Source organism: Phoenix dactylifera, chromosome 12 (assembly GCF_009389715.1).
Source record: "Phoenix dactylifera cultivar Barhee BC4 chromosome 12, palm_55x_up_171113_PBpolish2nd_filt_p, whole genome shotgun sequence".
Classification (NCBI taxonomy): Eukaryota; Viridiplantae; Streptophyta; class Magnoliopsida; order Arecales; family Arecaceae; genus Phoenix; species Phoenix dactylifera.
Window position 1 is genome coordinate 347,150 of NC_052403.1, and position 14,636 is coordinate 361,785.

Consider the following 14,636-nt stretch of genomic DNA (forward strand, 5'->3'; position numbering starts at 1 on the left):
ATTCTGTGCTCGTCTTTCCCTTTCTTGTCGTGAATGAGGCTAGATCCTTAGCTAACCGCCTCGACGACCTCTAACTTTGTATTTTAGTTTTCCTGAGTTATATCTTGTCCTTCTCGGATTTTAGTTATTCCGACCAAAGGGAGCTCCGAGCTTAGGTTTCTAGAAAATTTCTCTAAGTCCTATAACTCGGATCTTAGAATGGCAGAATCTGCCACGCCTGGCCTTTAGGCTACTAAGGCATCAGAGTCGGGCCTTAGCCCTTCAAGTAAGACCGGGCTAGGTCTGTGCGTGCCGTTATTCGGGGGTCTAGTCGGGTTCCCGAACTCAACTCCGGATCCTTCGCGGGGAACGTGGGCTAATAATCAAGTTATTGCCGAAGGTTTTCATAGTTATCGTTCTCGGACTCTGCCGAGATTTCGGTGAGCAAGGCTGGGATTTTCAAAGATTGCCTTGGTATCTGTGTTTGGCTGGTACACTCGCGGCCGGGACTACTTTTTCAGCTAAATATCGGAGTTTACGCATGGGGGCCGTGTTGGGCCCTAGTTTATGAAGACTTTGTACAAATTGTGGAGACTTGATGAGCGGAGCATGCATAATGTGGTTAGGAGATCGGTCTTAAGCCGACCCATTGGAGAAGCCCGGCTTTGGGGCGAGATAAGACTCCAACGTCGGATGAGACTCCGCTTAGCAGTATGTAGATAAAATTTGACAAGGAGGGCGTCGAGTTAGATGTACCTCTTGCCTTCTCAGAGTTGTGCTTCACATGGCGGAGTAGGTTGCCTCCCTTCCTCGTCGACCTCCGGAGTCATTTTTGACTTTAAGGGGGCTCGGGCTTCTCACGGACCCGACGGCACCCGCCGAGGTTGAGGATTTGGGGAGACTTTATTGATTTGTAGCTTTTTGCGAGGTCGAGGGAGCTTGAGACCCTATGGTCAGACCTCGGGGCGCCCCAACCTTGGTCGAGGGATCTCGCGTCAGGTCGGCGGGTCTGTGGACGCTTTGCTGACCTGTGGTGCATCCCGAGGTCGAGGAAGTTTGGGACTCTATGGTCAACCCTCGGGGTATCCCGACCTTAGTCGAGGGATCGTTCGTCAGGTCGGCGGGTCTGGGCACGCTCTACCGACCTGCGACGCTTCTCGAGGTCGAGGGAGTCTGGTTCTCTACGGTCGACCCTCGGGGCATCCCGACCTTAGTCGAGGGATCGTTCGTCAGGCCGGTGGGTCTGGGCACGCTCTACCGACCTGCGACGCTTTCCGAGGTCGAGGGAGTCTGGTTCTCTACGGTCGACCCTCGGGGCATCCCGACCTTAGTCGAGGGATCGTTCGTCAGGTCGGCGGGTCTGGGCACGCTCTACCGACCTGCGACGCTTCCCGAGGTCGAGGGAGTCTGGTTCTCTACGGTCGACTCTCGGGGCATCCCAACCTGAGTCGAGGGATCGTTCGTCAGGTCGGCAGGTCTGGGCACGCTCTACCGACCTGCGATGCTTCCCGAGGTCGAGGGAGTCTGGTTCTCTACGGTCGACCCTCGGGGCATCCCGACCTCAGTCGAGGGAATTTTGCGCCAAGCCGATGTCCCATCGTCCTGCGATACTTCTCGAGGTCGAGGGAGTTTGGGACTCTACGGTCGAGCCTCGGGGCATCCCGATCTCAGTCGAGGAATCTGAGGATCACAAAACGACCCAACATTAGAAGAGAATTGTAATCATTGAAATAGGCGATTCATTCGCAGAAAAGAGATTGAATCTATGGTCCCGATCGTCTTAAACCCCATGGGGTTTCATTGGTAGTACACTCGTAGATTCTCAGAGTTCCAGCTTCGCGGGATCAGAGTCCCCTACAGGGACTTCAATTTGTACGCCCCTGGTCGTTGTACCGGGCGATTTGATACGGCCCTTCCCAATTTGGGGCGAGCTTTCCTTGCTCGGTCGGTTGAGAAGACTCGGCTCTTCTGAGGACGAGGTCCCCCACTTTGAAGAGCTTGGGCTTGACTCTGGAGTTGTAGTATTGGGCCGTTCTCTGTTGGTATCTTGCCATACGAACCCGGGCGACCTCTCGTGTCTCTTCAACGAGGTCCAAGTTGCCCCTGAGCTGGGAGGAATTGGTGTCAGGGTCGTAGTGCTCCACCCTTGGAGAAGGAATGCCGATCTCTAGCGGGATGACGGCTTCAGTGCCGTATGCTAGGTTGAAGGGGGTCTCTCCTGTGGGCAGTCGGAAAGTAGTCTGATACGCCCAGAGGACGTTGTACAAGTCCTCGACCCACTGTCCTTTGGACCGATCAAGCCTAGCCTTGAGTCCCTGCAAAATAGTGCGGTTAGTTACCTCGGTTTCCCCGTTTGTCTGGGGATGAGCAACCGAGGTGAAGCGGTGGTCGATGCCGAGCTCAGAGCAAAATTTCCTGAAATGGACATTATCGAATTGCCGACCATTGTCGGATATAAGGATACGGGGTAGTCCGAATCTGCAAATTATGGACTTCCACACGAAGTCCCGCATCTTTTGCTCGGTAATCCGGGCGACGGGTTCGGCCTCGACCCATTTGGTGAAGTAGTCAATGGAGACGACCAGGAACTTTCTTTATCCGGAGGCTAGGGGAAAGGGCCCCAGGATGTCGATCCCCCATTGGGCAAATGGCCAGGGGGCGATGATGGAAGTCAGCAGGGCCGAAGGTCGGCGCTGGATATTGGCGTTTCGTTGACACCGATCGCACCTCCGGACGAAATCCATTCGCATCTTTCTGGAGTGTGGGCTAGTAATATCCTTGCCGCAGGATCTTATGGGCCAGTGCCCGACCCCCCAGGTGATTTCCGCAGATCCCTTCATGGACCTCTCGGAGGGCATAGTCCGCCTCGGAGGGGCGGAGGCATCTGAGAAGGGGAGAAGTAAATGATCGTCGATAAAGCCTATTCTCGTACAAAGACATACCGGGGGGCTTGGCGCTTGATTCGGCGAGCCTCCGTCTCGTCATGAGGTAGGGTCCCGTCTTGGAGGTAGCAGACGAGCCCATCGATCCAGCTTGGCTCGGAGTCGATGCACATGGTGGGCTCGGGTTCCTCCGTGCTGGGGATCTGAAGATACTCGAGCATTGTTCCCTTGGGAAGCTCGCTCATGCGGGAGGTTGCCAATTTGGACAGCTGGTCTGCCCTGAGATTTTCCGCTCTGGGAATGTACTGAATATTGAAAGAATTCAGGGCAGACGTAAGTTCCCGCACCTTTTGGAGATACTTTTGCATGGATGGCTTCTTTAGCTTCAAAGTCTCCTTGGATCTGGTTCACTACCAGCTGGGAGTCGCTGAAGGCCGTCAGGTCTTCCACTTTCAGTTCTTTCGCCAGCTTGAGTCCGGCGATGAGAGCCTCATACTCGGCCTCGTTGTTCGAGGCCGGGAATTCGAGGCGCAAGGCTTGCTCGGCCACCACTCCATCTGGACTGGTGAGGATGAGCCCGGCTCCGCTACCGCCCCGAAGTTGAAGACCCGTCCGAGTGTAGGACCCATGGTGGCCTCGGTGCTTCCTCCGTGGATACGGGAGCAACTCGGGGTCGTCCGGCAGGGTACATTCCACGATGAAGTCGGCGAGTATCTGAGCTTTGATGGCCGGCCTGGGCCGATATTCGAGGTCAAATTCTCCGAGCTCGACCGCCCATTTGGCGATCCTCCCCGCACGATCCGACCTTTGCAATATTTGCTTCATAGGGCTGGTCGGTCAATATAGCTATTGTGTGGGCTTGGAAGTAAGGCCTGAGTCTCCGAGCCGAGATGATGAGAGCGAAGATGGTCTTCTCAAGTTTAGAATATCGGGTCTCAGCATCCCTGAGAACCCGGCTGGTGTAATAGACCGGCTTTTGGAGCTTGTCCTCTTCCCGGACGATGACTGAGCTCACTGCGGCCGGGGAGACGGCCAGGTATAGATAAAGAACCTCGCCCTTCTGGGGCTTGGTGAGCAGCGGGGGAGAGGCCAGAAGGCTCCGGAGCTCTTCAAAGGCTCGCTGGCATTCTTCTGACCACCGGAAGTCTTTCGGCTGTTTGAGGCTTTTGAAGAAAGGAGGCAGCGCTCGGCTGACCGAGAGACGAACCTTCCCAAGGCGGCAACTCGCCCTGCGAGCCGCTGCACCTCCTTAACTGTCTTCGGAGGCGACATCTCTTGCAGTGCCCGGATTTTCTCCGGGTTGGCTTCAATTCCGCGTTGGGTCACTATGAACCTAGGAACTTGCCCGAGGTGACCCCGAACGCACACTTCGCCGGGTTGAGCTTCATTTGGTATCTCCTGAGCTTGGTGAATGTCTCGTTGAGATCGGCTATGTGGTGTTCCGCCGCTCGGCTTTTTACCAGCATGTCGTCCACGTAGACTTCCATATTTCGGCCGATCTGATCTTTGAAAATTTGGCTGACCAGCTCTGATAGGTGGCTCCAGCATTCTTCAGGCCGAAAGGCATCACCTTGTAGCAGTGGGTGCCCTTGTCGGTGATGAAGGCCGTCTTTTCCTCGTCTTCCGGCGCCATTCGGATTTGATTGTACCCTGAAAAGGCGTCCATAAAAGTTAGCAGTTGGTGTCCTGAAGTGGAGTCGACGAGCTGGTCGATGCTTGGAAGGGGGAAGCTGTCTTTTCGGGCAGGCCTTGTTCAGGTCGGTGTAGTCCACGCACATACGCCATTTTCCATTGGCCTTCTTTACGAGGACTACGTTGGCGAGCCAGTCCGGGTAGGAGACCTCCCGGATGAAGCCGGCTCCGAGGAGTTTGTCCACCTCCTCGGCAGCAGCTCGTTGCCGTTCCGGGGCGGAGCCCCTTTTCTTCTGCTTTACAGGCCTGCTGGTTGGCCTCACCTGGAGTCGGTGGACCATGACCTCAGGGTCAATTTCCGGCACGTCCGAGGCGACCAGGCGAAGACGTCAGTATTGTCCCGCAGGAAGCTGACGAGGCGATCCCTCTCGCGGGCGCCGAGGCCGGAGCCGACCTGCACAGTTAGCTCGGGAAAATTTTGTTGCAGTGGAACTTGAATAAGAAGCTCACCGGGCTCTACTTGCTTCTTCCAGAGGGTGTCCCTCGCATCGAGGGTTTCTATGGGCAATGAGGGGCCTGTTGGCTGAATTGTCGCCTCGGTCGGTTGCTTTACTCCGTGGGCCACCATGTAGCATTGCTTAGCGACCAGCTGGTCTCCGCAGACCTCGCCTACTCCTTGGCCGGTGGGGAACCGCATGAGCAGATGGCGGGTGGAAACCACGGCCCGAAGGGCGTTTAGCCCTGGCCGCCCAAGGATGGCGTTGTAGACCGAGGGCAGACGGACCACCAGGAAGTCCGTCCTCACAGTGCTCTCCCGGGGAGCGAGGCCAACTGTGACAAGGAAGCTGGCCTCACCTTCAACCGGGATCGAATCTCCGGTGAACCCGACCAGCGGGCATTGATTCTCCGGAGATGTCCTTCTGGCAACCCCATTTTTTGGTAGGCATGATAATACAAAATGTTGGCTGAGCTTCCATTGTCAACTAGGACACGCTTTACATCAAACCTATTTACAATCATTGAGATGACCACAGCGTCATCGTGAGGGGTCTCAACCCCTTCTAAGTCCCTCGTCCGAGAACGAGATGGACTTCATCAGTGCGTGGGCGCTTCGGGGGTGCTCCCTGGGCGGCCGTTCCTGCCGAGGCCCTCCCATCATGTTGATGGTGCCGGCAACGGGCCTGTTGTCGTCCGGATTTTCGGACGGTACGATGTTCTCCGCCGGCCCTCCTTTCCTCACGTCGGTTCCTCACGAACCGGTTGAGTACTCCCCGACGGATGAGCGCTTCTATCTCGTCCCGGAGCTGGAAGCAGTCCTCCGTGTCGTGCCCACGGTCTCGGTGGAAGTGACAGTACTTCCTGGGATTACGGGGGAATTTTCGTTGTCTCGCATAAGAGGCGGGGGTCGGAAGAAGTCCCCGACCCTCGATTTCCATCAGGATCTCGGCCCGGGGAGCGTTGATGGGTGTGTAGTTATCGTACGCTCCCTGGGTGCGTCCGAGGCCGTAGCGGGGACCTCGGTCGGGGAGGGGTCCTCTGCTGAGGTCGCCCCTGCTGACGGGGCGGGCTCCTCAGTCGGGGGAGATTCTTCTCATGGGCGGGGGGATCGGCTCCTCTGTCGGCCGCGCTCCTCGCGGCGCTTTCTTCTGCTTCTTCGAGGCGGGCTCAATTGCTCCCCGCCTAGAGGCGACTGCCTCCTCGGCCTTGGCATACTTCCGGGCCCGGGCCAACATCTCAGTGAAGTCGGCCGGGAAGCTCTTCTCGATGGAGAAGAGGAATCGGTAGGAGCGAACCCCAGTCTTCCAGAGCCGACATGGCTATCGACTGGTCGAGCTCGCGGACCTCCCATGTGGCGGCGGTGAAGCGGTCCAGCGTACTTTTTGAGGGACTCCCCCTCTTTCTGTTTGATGTCCAGGAGGGAGTCTGACGTCCGTCGCTGGCGCCGGCTGGCAGCAAAATTGGTGGCGAACTGCCTGCCGAGCTGCTCAAAAGAGAATACCGTGTTCGGCTTCAGTCCAGAAAACCAAAGCCGAGCGGTCCCTCGGAGGGTTGCTGGGAAGGCTTTGCAAAGTATGGCCTCCGAGGACCCTTGTAGGGCCATGAGGGCCCGATAGCTCTCCAAGTGGTCGAGGGGGTCGGTAATTCCGCTGTAGGGCTCCACCTGAGGCATTTTGAACCTTGCGGGAACCGGCTCATCCTCGATCTGGCAGGAGAAGGGGGACTTGGTAGTGAACTCAAAGTCTCCCTCCTGCCTCGCCTTCTTACTGTGGAGCGCTGCAATTTGGCGCTCCAAGTGCTCAACCTTTCTGTCGAGCTCCCCCACCCGCGGGATTGTCGCCGCGGTTTGCGCCGGCTCACGGCGGTCCGGGGCTGACTCAGCCTCAGAAGGGCTGGAGTCTTCTGTTGAAATCTTCCCCCGGTAGCTCTCTCTGGGGGGAAGTCCGCTCTTCGTTGTTGGCTCTGGAGGAGCCATGTAAATTCTGGCCGGGGAGAACCGGGCCGTTGGGAGGAAATTCCGGCGGGGACCTGGGCCCGCGGGGGAAGCGTTGGTAAAGCTTCCTCGCGTCGCAGGCCCTGAACGGCGGGCGGCAGGGCCTGGACTTGTTGTACTAAGGCATTGAACTGTTCCGGCTGGACCTGAGGAACTGGGTCAGCCGGAGTTGGAGAATTCTGGACGGAGCGTCCAGGACTTTGCGGGGGACGCCGGGAGACGTTGGAGGCTCCCTTACTTCTCAACTTCATGACTGCTACTCGGCCCCTTCCTCTAGCGTCAACTGTTGCTGGAAATTGGACCCGGGGGCAATCTTCGGTCGAGGGAGGGGGAGCTGCGGGTCACCACGGCGGGGCGGCGACCAGTCGGCGGGCGGCGTCCTCCGTTTGGGGTGGCCGGAGAGAGGGAGCAGGGGGTCCTCACGGCGGGCGGCGATCCGTCAGCGGGGCGGCGTCCACCGTCTGGGGTGCCTGCAGGCAAGCCGGTGGCCGGGCTTTCCGGCGCCGGCCCTCCGACGCTCAAGTCAGGGAGGGGGCAAAGTGTGTAAAGAGGAGATAAACAGTGTTTGTAGGGCACGGAATTTCCCAACCCCCTCCTGAGAAGCCAAGGCTCCCTTTTATAGGTGGGGGTCGGTTTACCTGTGATGTAACAGGGCGAGGCCATAGTACGGCTTCGGCATGTGGCTCAGGTCGGCGCACGGTCAGGCGAATCATTGTGCTGATGTCGGCGGTGAGGGCGTCGTACGACCCGAACCAGTACGCTACCAGGCGAATCATTGCATTGGTGTCGGAGGTATGTCCGAGATCAGAGACTTATCATGGTTGACCAGACTCTGCTGGGCTAACTTGCCGTGGAGAGCTGAGAGTCCGTAGATGACAGGAGCCATACGCATTAAATGTGGAGTAAGCCGGAGATCCGCATTAATTGCAGAGTAGGCCGGAGATCCGCATTAATTGTGGAGTAAGCCGGAGATCCGCATTAATTGTGGAGTAAGCCGGAGATCCGCATTGATTGTTGAGTGAACTGGAGGTTTACAGTAGCCATGCGCAATAAATGCTGAAGCAGCGGCAGGATATGGTCCTCAGTTGGACCTCGGAGGAGTACGGCCGTAGTAGGTGGCTGACAAGGGTAGACCTTGAGTATCAGGATTTTCCTAGGTCGGAGGTCTCGAGGTCGGATGTCTTGAGGTCGGGCGTTGCGAGGTCGGACGCCGACTTTGGCTGTTCAGGGTCGGCGATTGTGCGGCTTCTTGGGGGCATTTGTGTCACTTGGGGGAAAAATCTTATTCCCCCAACAAAATTTATTGAAGGAGAGAGAAACTATCTACAAAACATGGGATTAGTGTGCGAAGAACTTTCTTTCCAAGCAAAGCTGGATGCTGGATTATTCCACCGAGCAAAAGGAAAAAAAGGCATTGGTTGTCATGTGGGATATGGAAGGGTTACTGGCTGCATTACCTATTGATATTATGAATCAGATCTGGCAAAATAAGTACATAACATATAGTTAACTTTATAAAAAGATGTTTCAGTAAAGGAACTGAAAATATAAAAGAAGAGCGTCTTGATCAAGTTTGGACAAGCTTGTGTTGGCATTCTGAGGATCGAGACATTTATTTGATCACCCCTACGGGTTAAGCACCATTTATAGTGTTGAACCAACACTTTACGTAACAAAGATGTTTTGATAAAGGAAAAAAAAAACAAATTGCCGATGCGGCCTAAATAGGGTTCAGATCAAAATCCTGACTCAAAACTCTGTATTGAATTTGTAGGTTTGCCTGTTACCATAGCATTGCTCAAAAATAAACATGTGCCTAGTAAGATCATGGTTCATACTTGAGGATGAAAGGGCACGGGCTAGGTCAAAAAAAGAAGAGGAGAGGTTTCTCTTTATAATTTTTTTGTATCCTTGGTGATATAGTAGTATAGTTCCGAGTAGTCGGCAACGCCATGCACTTAAGCAACAATGTAGTGTTACTTGTATATATACAAGTCCATGTAACTAGCATTGGGTAGATACATGTTATGGTTATCAAAATAGAGTATATAATATGGTATTTTTTTTAAAATTTTTTTTTGCATGAATATTCTTCTAAATATCGAATTTTGCATTAATATTATTTCAAAATTGATATTTACATGCATACCCTCGTAAATCACTTGTTTTGTTATTTTATCTTTTTTTATTTTTATTTTTTCATATGTACCCACGCCATCTAACGCCGTTAAAAAAATAACAGTTTTAAATTAAAATAACTAAAGTAGCCTTAATGGGTAGATGTGCAAAAAAAAAAAAAAAGCAGTAGATGACAAAAAGTAATTTTAAATTTTTTTAATTAAAATAATATAGAAAAATCGTTATAGTAGGAGCATTTGTGAAAAAATAGTATTTTATGAGGGTACAGAAATTAATATAAATTTTAAGAGAGTATTTACGTAAATTTAAATGTTTAGAAAGCTATTTATGTAAAAAAAAATTATTTTTTTATAAGCCTGGTATATCATACTGTTTTAGTATGAATATACTTAAATAAATTAAAAAAATTACGAAAAATAAGTGGTGTATGTTCAGGCACCTGCAGATACGGGACGGTCCAATCATTTTTCTGTCTCTGTATTAAATTATAAAATCAGACAATAATAATTATTCGATGCCTAATAAATCTCGATATGATGTTCAATGTGATGTTCGAACTTTATTACGATTATAATAATTAGGAATAACTATGCATTGACTTACTAATAACATAAAATAGTTATTAAATCGGTATTTTGGGAGATAACAGATTGATATTAATAGTAAATTAGCTGATAAGACCCGGTGATCGGTACTCGCTCACGGGAAGCAAGGGCGGTGCCGGGAAGGATCCCCCGAGAATCCCCTGGTTCCCGGTCCACCAATTTGGCCCCTTATTGAAAGTCCGGGGTGGGCCCAAGCGAGAGAAGCCAATCGCCACGTAACGCCGGTCTTTCTAGGAGCGGCATCCGTACCTGCAACCCGTCCTTTTCATTCCCATTTCACACGTAACGCGGAAAGAAGAATCCCAAATCCCAATCCCAAATTCCCAGCCCCCCCCAAGCGGAAGACGCTCCCCAGTGGAACCATATACCTCTACTAAGTAACCCCAGCCCTTATCCCTCTCATTCATCCTCTCTCTTTGGTGATTCCAGAGACCTGGAACGAGAGCAGGTCTCTGCTCGTCCTGATCTTCCCCATGGGAAGCATGCACAGCTAATTTCCAAGGAGAAGGAGCTAGATAATGTCTTGATCCTGCTGCATTCCAGTCTCTTCCTTCATCCGAAGGCTACTTGATTTGGCATGCACTCGTCTGAAGAAAACAGTTGGGAGTGGGAAGACGAAGCAGATCTAAGTGTTTGATTCTTCTGATCCTTTTCTCACTGCGGTATGAACTCTCTCTCCCTTGTCTCGACTTCGCTTATGGTTAATTGATCATGCTTGTGCGATGTTTCTTCCCGGTTATTTCCTTCATCTGCTTGCACCGTTTGCTTGGGATTCTTGTATTAGTTTTCCATGGATAATATGTCATAGTGGCGTTCTTCTTTCGTCCTCTTCTTCGATTATTTTGTGAGAATGGGTTTGGTTTAAGCAGTGGATTGGAAAAGGGGAAATGTACCAGGATGATTAGATGCAGAAACTTGATCCAGCCTTCGAGAAGGATTTGTTAGGATGATAATCAGGTTGGATTTATCTGGGTTTGTTTTCTTTGTAGTAAATCAAGAGGAATTGCCTCGAATGTTTGCTAAGGATGGGTTTTATATCTGTGAATACAACTTCGCATGGAGGCTAAATCTTTATTTTGTAGGTGGGTGGTGGGTGGGATGGTTCTCTTTTGAGATTTGAAGGCTTCTTGATATCCACAAATTCTAAAACCTCGAGGATCTCTGCAATGCCTAAAATCTCTAGCGTGATACATGGAGTTCTCCTAACTTTGTTTCATTCGTGATTAAGTGGCTCAAATTTGCTCCCTAATATTGATTTTATAATGATCTGTTCTGATGTTCTTTAGCATAGATCCCATTCTTATAATGATTTTATAGTCGATGTATTGTAGGAACTGTCATATGATGTTTTTTTGCAACTTGGAATGCTCAAACTCGCCGTTTAGTTGTTCAGCAGTCTGTCAGCCCTAGCATGTCGAAGTGATTCATAAGCTGAGAATCTGCCATTCCCTCTCAGCTTCAGCAAAGGAAATGGTGGTGGAATTTTATATATCATCATGAGAGCTGATAGTTGAATTCCTTTTTGCATGTATCAAACTTATAGTCATGGCTTCAGCATTACAAACAGATGAAGCAGGTCATGAGGAAACCAGAGTGATGGAGAGTAGTGCACAAGAAAGGAGAAATTCGCTTCAGCATCACTTCTCAAAATCATCAGAGGAGAGGGAGCTAACCCCCAGACAGAGCAGGAATATGAAAATGAGGGAGGAGAAGAACTTGGAAAGCACAAAGCTCAATGCCTCAACAGGTTCAGATCAGCATGCTTCGAGTGTGAGTTCGGTCCCTTCAATGCCTTCTGTGTGCTATCAAAATCCTTGGCCTAATAGGAATGGAGCTGGAGCTGAGGAGCTGGTCAAACACATGTCAAAGGTTCCAAGGTATCTCCAGTGCACGGGAAGGGGAGATAACATTCAGGAGAAGGCACTGAATTTTGGAGTTCTTGATTGGGGGCTTCTTGAGGAGTGGACATACCATAAGAAACGTGTGGCGGATGGGAGCGGCGAAAAATTTTCATGTAATAGTAATGAGTCCTCATCATTTTCTGAATTTGGATCATCTATCCACTCTCATTTAAGCACAGGTAGCTCTATTCCTGGAAGTAAGCAAACTGCTTCTAGGGATGGTCATCAAAATCCATCTGTTATGGGAAGCCTAACACGGTTGATGGAGAAGAGAAGTTCTGCAGATGTCATGGATTTTCAGGATTCGAGAATTTCAGCCATAAAGTTTTCTACTGGGCACGACCAGCATCTTGATGCAGATTGTGGTCCAAGTGCTAACTGTATGGGGTACAAGCATTTAAAAGACAAGAGAGAAAATTCAGGCTCAAAAGCCACGTCTCGTAACATGTCCCTACCTCTAGACTCTAGCACTTCATGTTCAACTTCCAAATATGCTGATGCCTTAGCTTTTACACACAGTGCAGTAGAGGCTGAAGATGGTAGATCAAAGAAAACAGAAGAAATGCAATACCTAACTTTGTTGCAGAACAAGGAATGCATGTGGGATCATTTCAAACAGAGTGGTTCATGTGAGATGTAGTGGCTTTGATCGCTCGATATCTAATGATGGAATGCCAGCTGAAAGATACCGCAGCAGTTTCTCAGGTAGCTTTCCTGAGGATGTCCGGACCACCTATCAATCTCCTCGTGTTCCCTGCTCATGTCCGCTCACCGATGAACCTCATTTGGCCAGCAGTATTCTGCAAGAAAACAAAGTTTCAATCATTAAACCAGAAGGCGGAACTGGGAAACATGACCAATTTACTGGCAGTTCTTCTGAGCAGTTTCAAGTTAATACAGTTGATAAATCAGGTCAAGGTGAAGTAAAAGCAGCTGCTGCAACAGGAAGAAAATTGCCTAACCATCTGTCAGTTGCTGGTCCAACTTTGATGAGCAGAAGCTCGGGGGAAGGTTCATCTGTACGGCGATCAAAATCAATTGCTTGTCCAGACAAGTCTGATGGTGATAAGGCAACCGCAAATAACAGAGGTGGTTACAGCCCATTGAAGAGGATATTAGATCCAATACTTAAGCCAAAGCACCACATGTATTTTTCTGGGCCAATTGCAGCTTCACCCGTTCGTAACTCTCATGAGCTAAGTGACAATGATAAGCCTCTGATGAGGGAAGAATTAGCATCACCACATGGGCCATGCAACTCATCTGATACAGGCATTAATTTCACTTGGCAGCCGAGGGGAAATTTAAACCTCTCAAGTCAGATGCCCAATAGCAGCAGAGGATCACTTCTGGATGAGGGGCAACATGCTTCAACACAGGCTTTTCTGCAACTGGCTTGGAAAAATGGACTTCCTTTGTTTATGTTCTCATCCAGTGACGGTGATATTCTTGCAGCCACAGTGAGTAAGAGAAGTCCCTCTAATAAAGACAATTGCGAATGCTATACAATATTCTCCGTTCATGAAGTCAAGAAGAAAAACAGAGTGTGGATTAACGCTGGAAGCAAGAGCAAGAACCATGGGCTGCTCTCTCATGTTATTGGTAAGTTGAAGGTTTCGCCTTCCATGCTTCCCAATCATGATTCCAAGAGTCATTCTGTTTTGAGGGAAGTAGTTTTGTTTGGTGCTGAGCTAGCACCAACATCCCATGAATCTGTTGGTTCCCTGTTTAGTAGTGAGCTTGCAGCCATTATTACAGTGGATCCTCAAGAGATGCCAGAAAGTTCGAGCGTCCATTTAATCCGCTGCAGCAAATGCAAGCATTCATCACCAAGAAATTCGGCAGAACGAGTATGCTATTTTTGCCCAGAAAGAGGTCTGCAGGTTGATAACAATAACGACACTTCATCGCTATCTACAGTCATAGCCATACTCCCAAGTGGGGTTCATGGCTTGCCAGATAAAGGAGAACCCTCCCCTTTGATCCAACGATGGAAATCAGGTGGAGCTTGCGATTGTGGTGGTTGGGATGAGGGTTGCATGCTGACGATCCTGACGAACAATCAAGAGAAAAGGAGTTCAGGTTTAGTCCAAGCTAGTTGCCCCACAGATGATACTCACCAATTCGAGTTGTTCATTAAGGTATGCCAATTAATCTTATCTACCTTTTTTTTTTTTTTTGAGTGGGGGAAGGGATAGATTCGCTGCCAGTCTATTTTTATCAGTTGAACTTACTGGATCGTATAATTTGATCTTTCTCAGGGCGGGTCTCGCGAAAGCAAACATGCCTTCCGTATGGTTTCTTTCAAAGAGGGGCTATATGCAGTTGATTTCAGGTCATCTATTGCTTTATTGCAGGCTTTTGCAATTTGTTTAGCTCTTCTCCACGGCAAGAAGCCTACTGCAGTGGAAGCACAGTCCTTGCAGGAACGTATATTTTCTGAAGATGCGGGGAAGGCTCCTGCAAGTTATGTACCAAACCATCCGCCTGTTTCCCCTGTTGGAAGAGCTTAACTGCCCCGTCGATCCGTTGGATTGAGATTTATGTGACCGACATGCGGGTTACAATGCTAGGCTCCATGTTGTTGTTTTATGTCAGATATAACCAGCAGTAGAAAAAATATTGCTCTCGACAGCACCATGTTACATCATTAGAAAATAATCTTTGTATCATGAATTAGATCGCAGTGTTTAGGATATAAAGAAACGCAAAGGCTCCCTTTCTCACACATGGCAAGACGCTATTTTTAATTGAACTTAGTGCAATTAAGCTTTGATTGGACTCTGAGCACTTAATATAATGGAGTAAGGACAACATGAGCCATTCGTATTCAGGCACCAGTCACTGGTGTAAAGTCCGGCCACCATGGTTCCAGTACTAGGAGCTGGCCAATCACCTAAGCCATCCAAGGCCCGCAGCATATTCACCTCCAAATGAAACCGGAGGCTGAAATTACAGAGAAAACTTCCATCTTTAGTTTGAGCTCCTTGGACGCAAAGTCTAACCA

General features: G+C 50.2%; 1 protein-coding gene across 1 annotated transcript; it reads left to right on the top strand.

The window, feature by feature from the left end:
• Positions 1–9,521: 9,521 nt before the first annotated feature.
• On the top strand, positions 9,522–14,410 carry LOC103715499. The gene is made up of 4 exons (XM_039132657.1): positions 9,522–10,390; positions 11,046–12,268; positions 12,327–13,770; positions 13,891–14,410. Exons 2-4 carry the CDS (start codon positions 11,274–11,276, stop codon positions 14,140–14,142), a joined length of 2,691 nt encoding a protein of 896 aa, XP_038988585.1. The 5' UTR covers positions 9,522–10,390; positions 11,046–11,273; the 3' UTR covers positions 14,143–14,410.
• Positions 14,411–14,636: the final 226 nt, after the last annotated feature.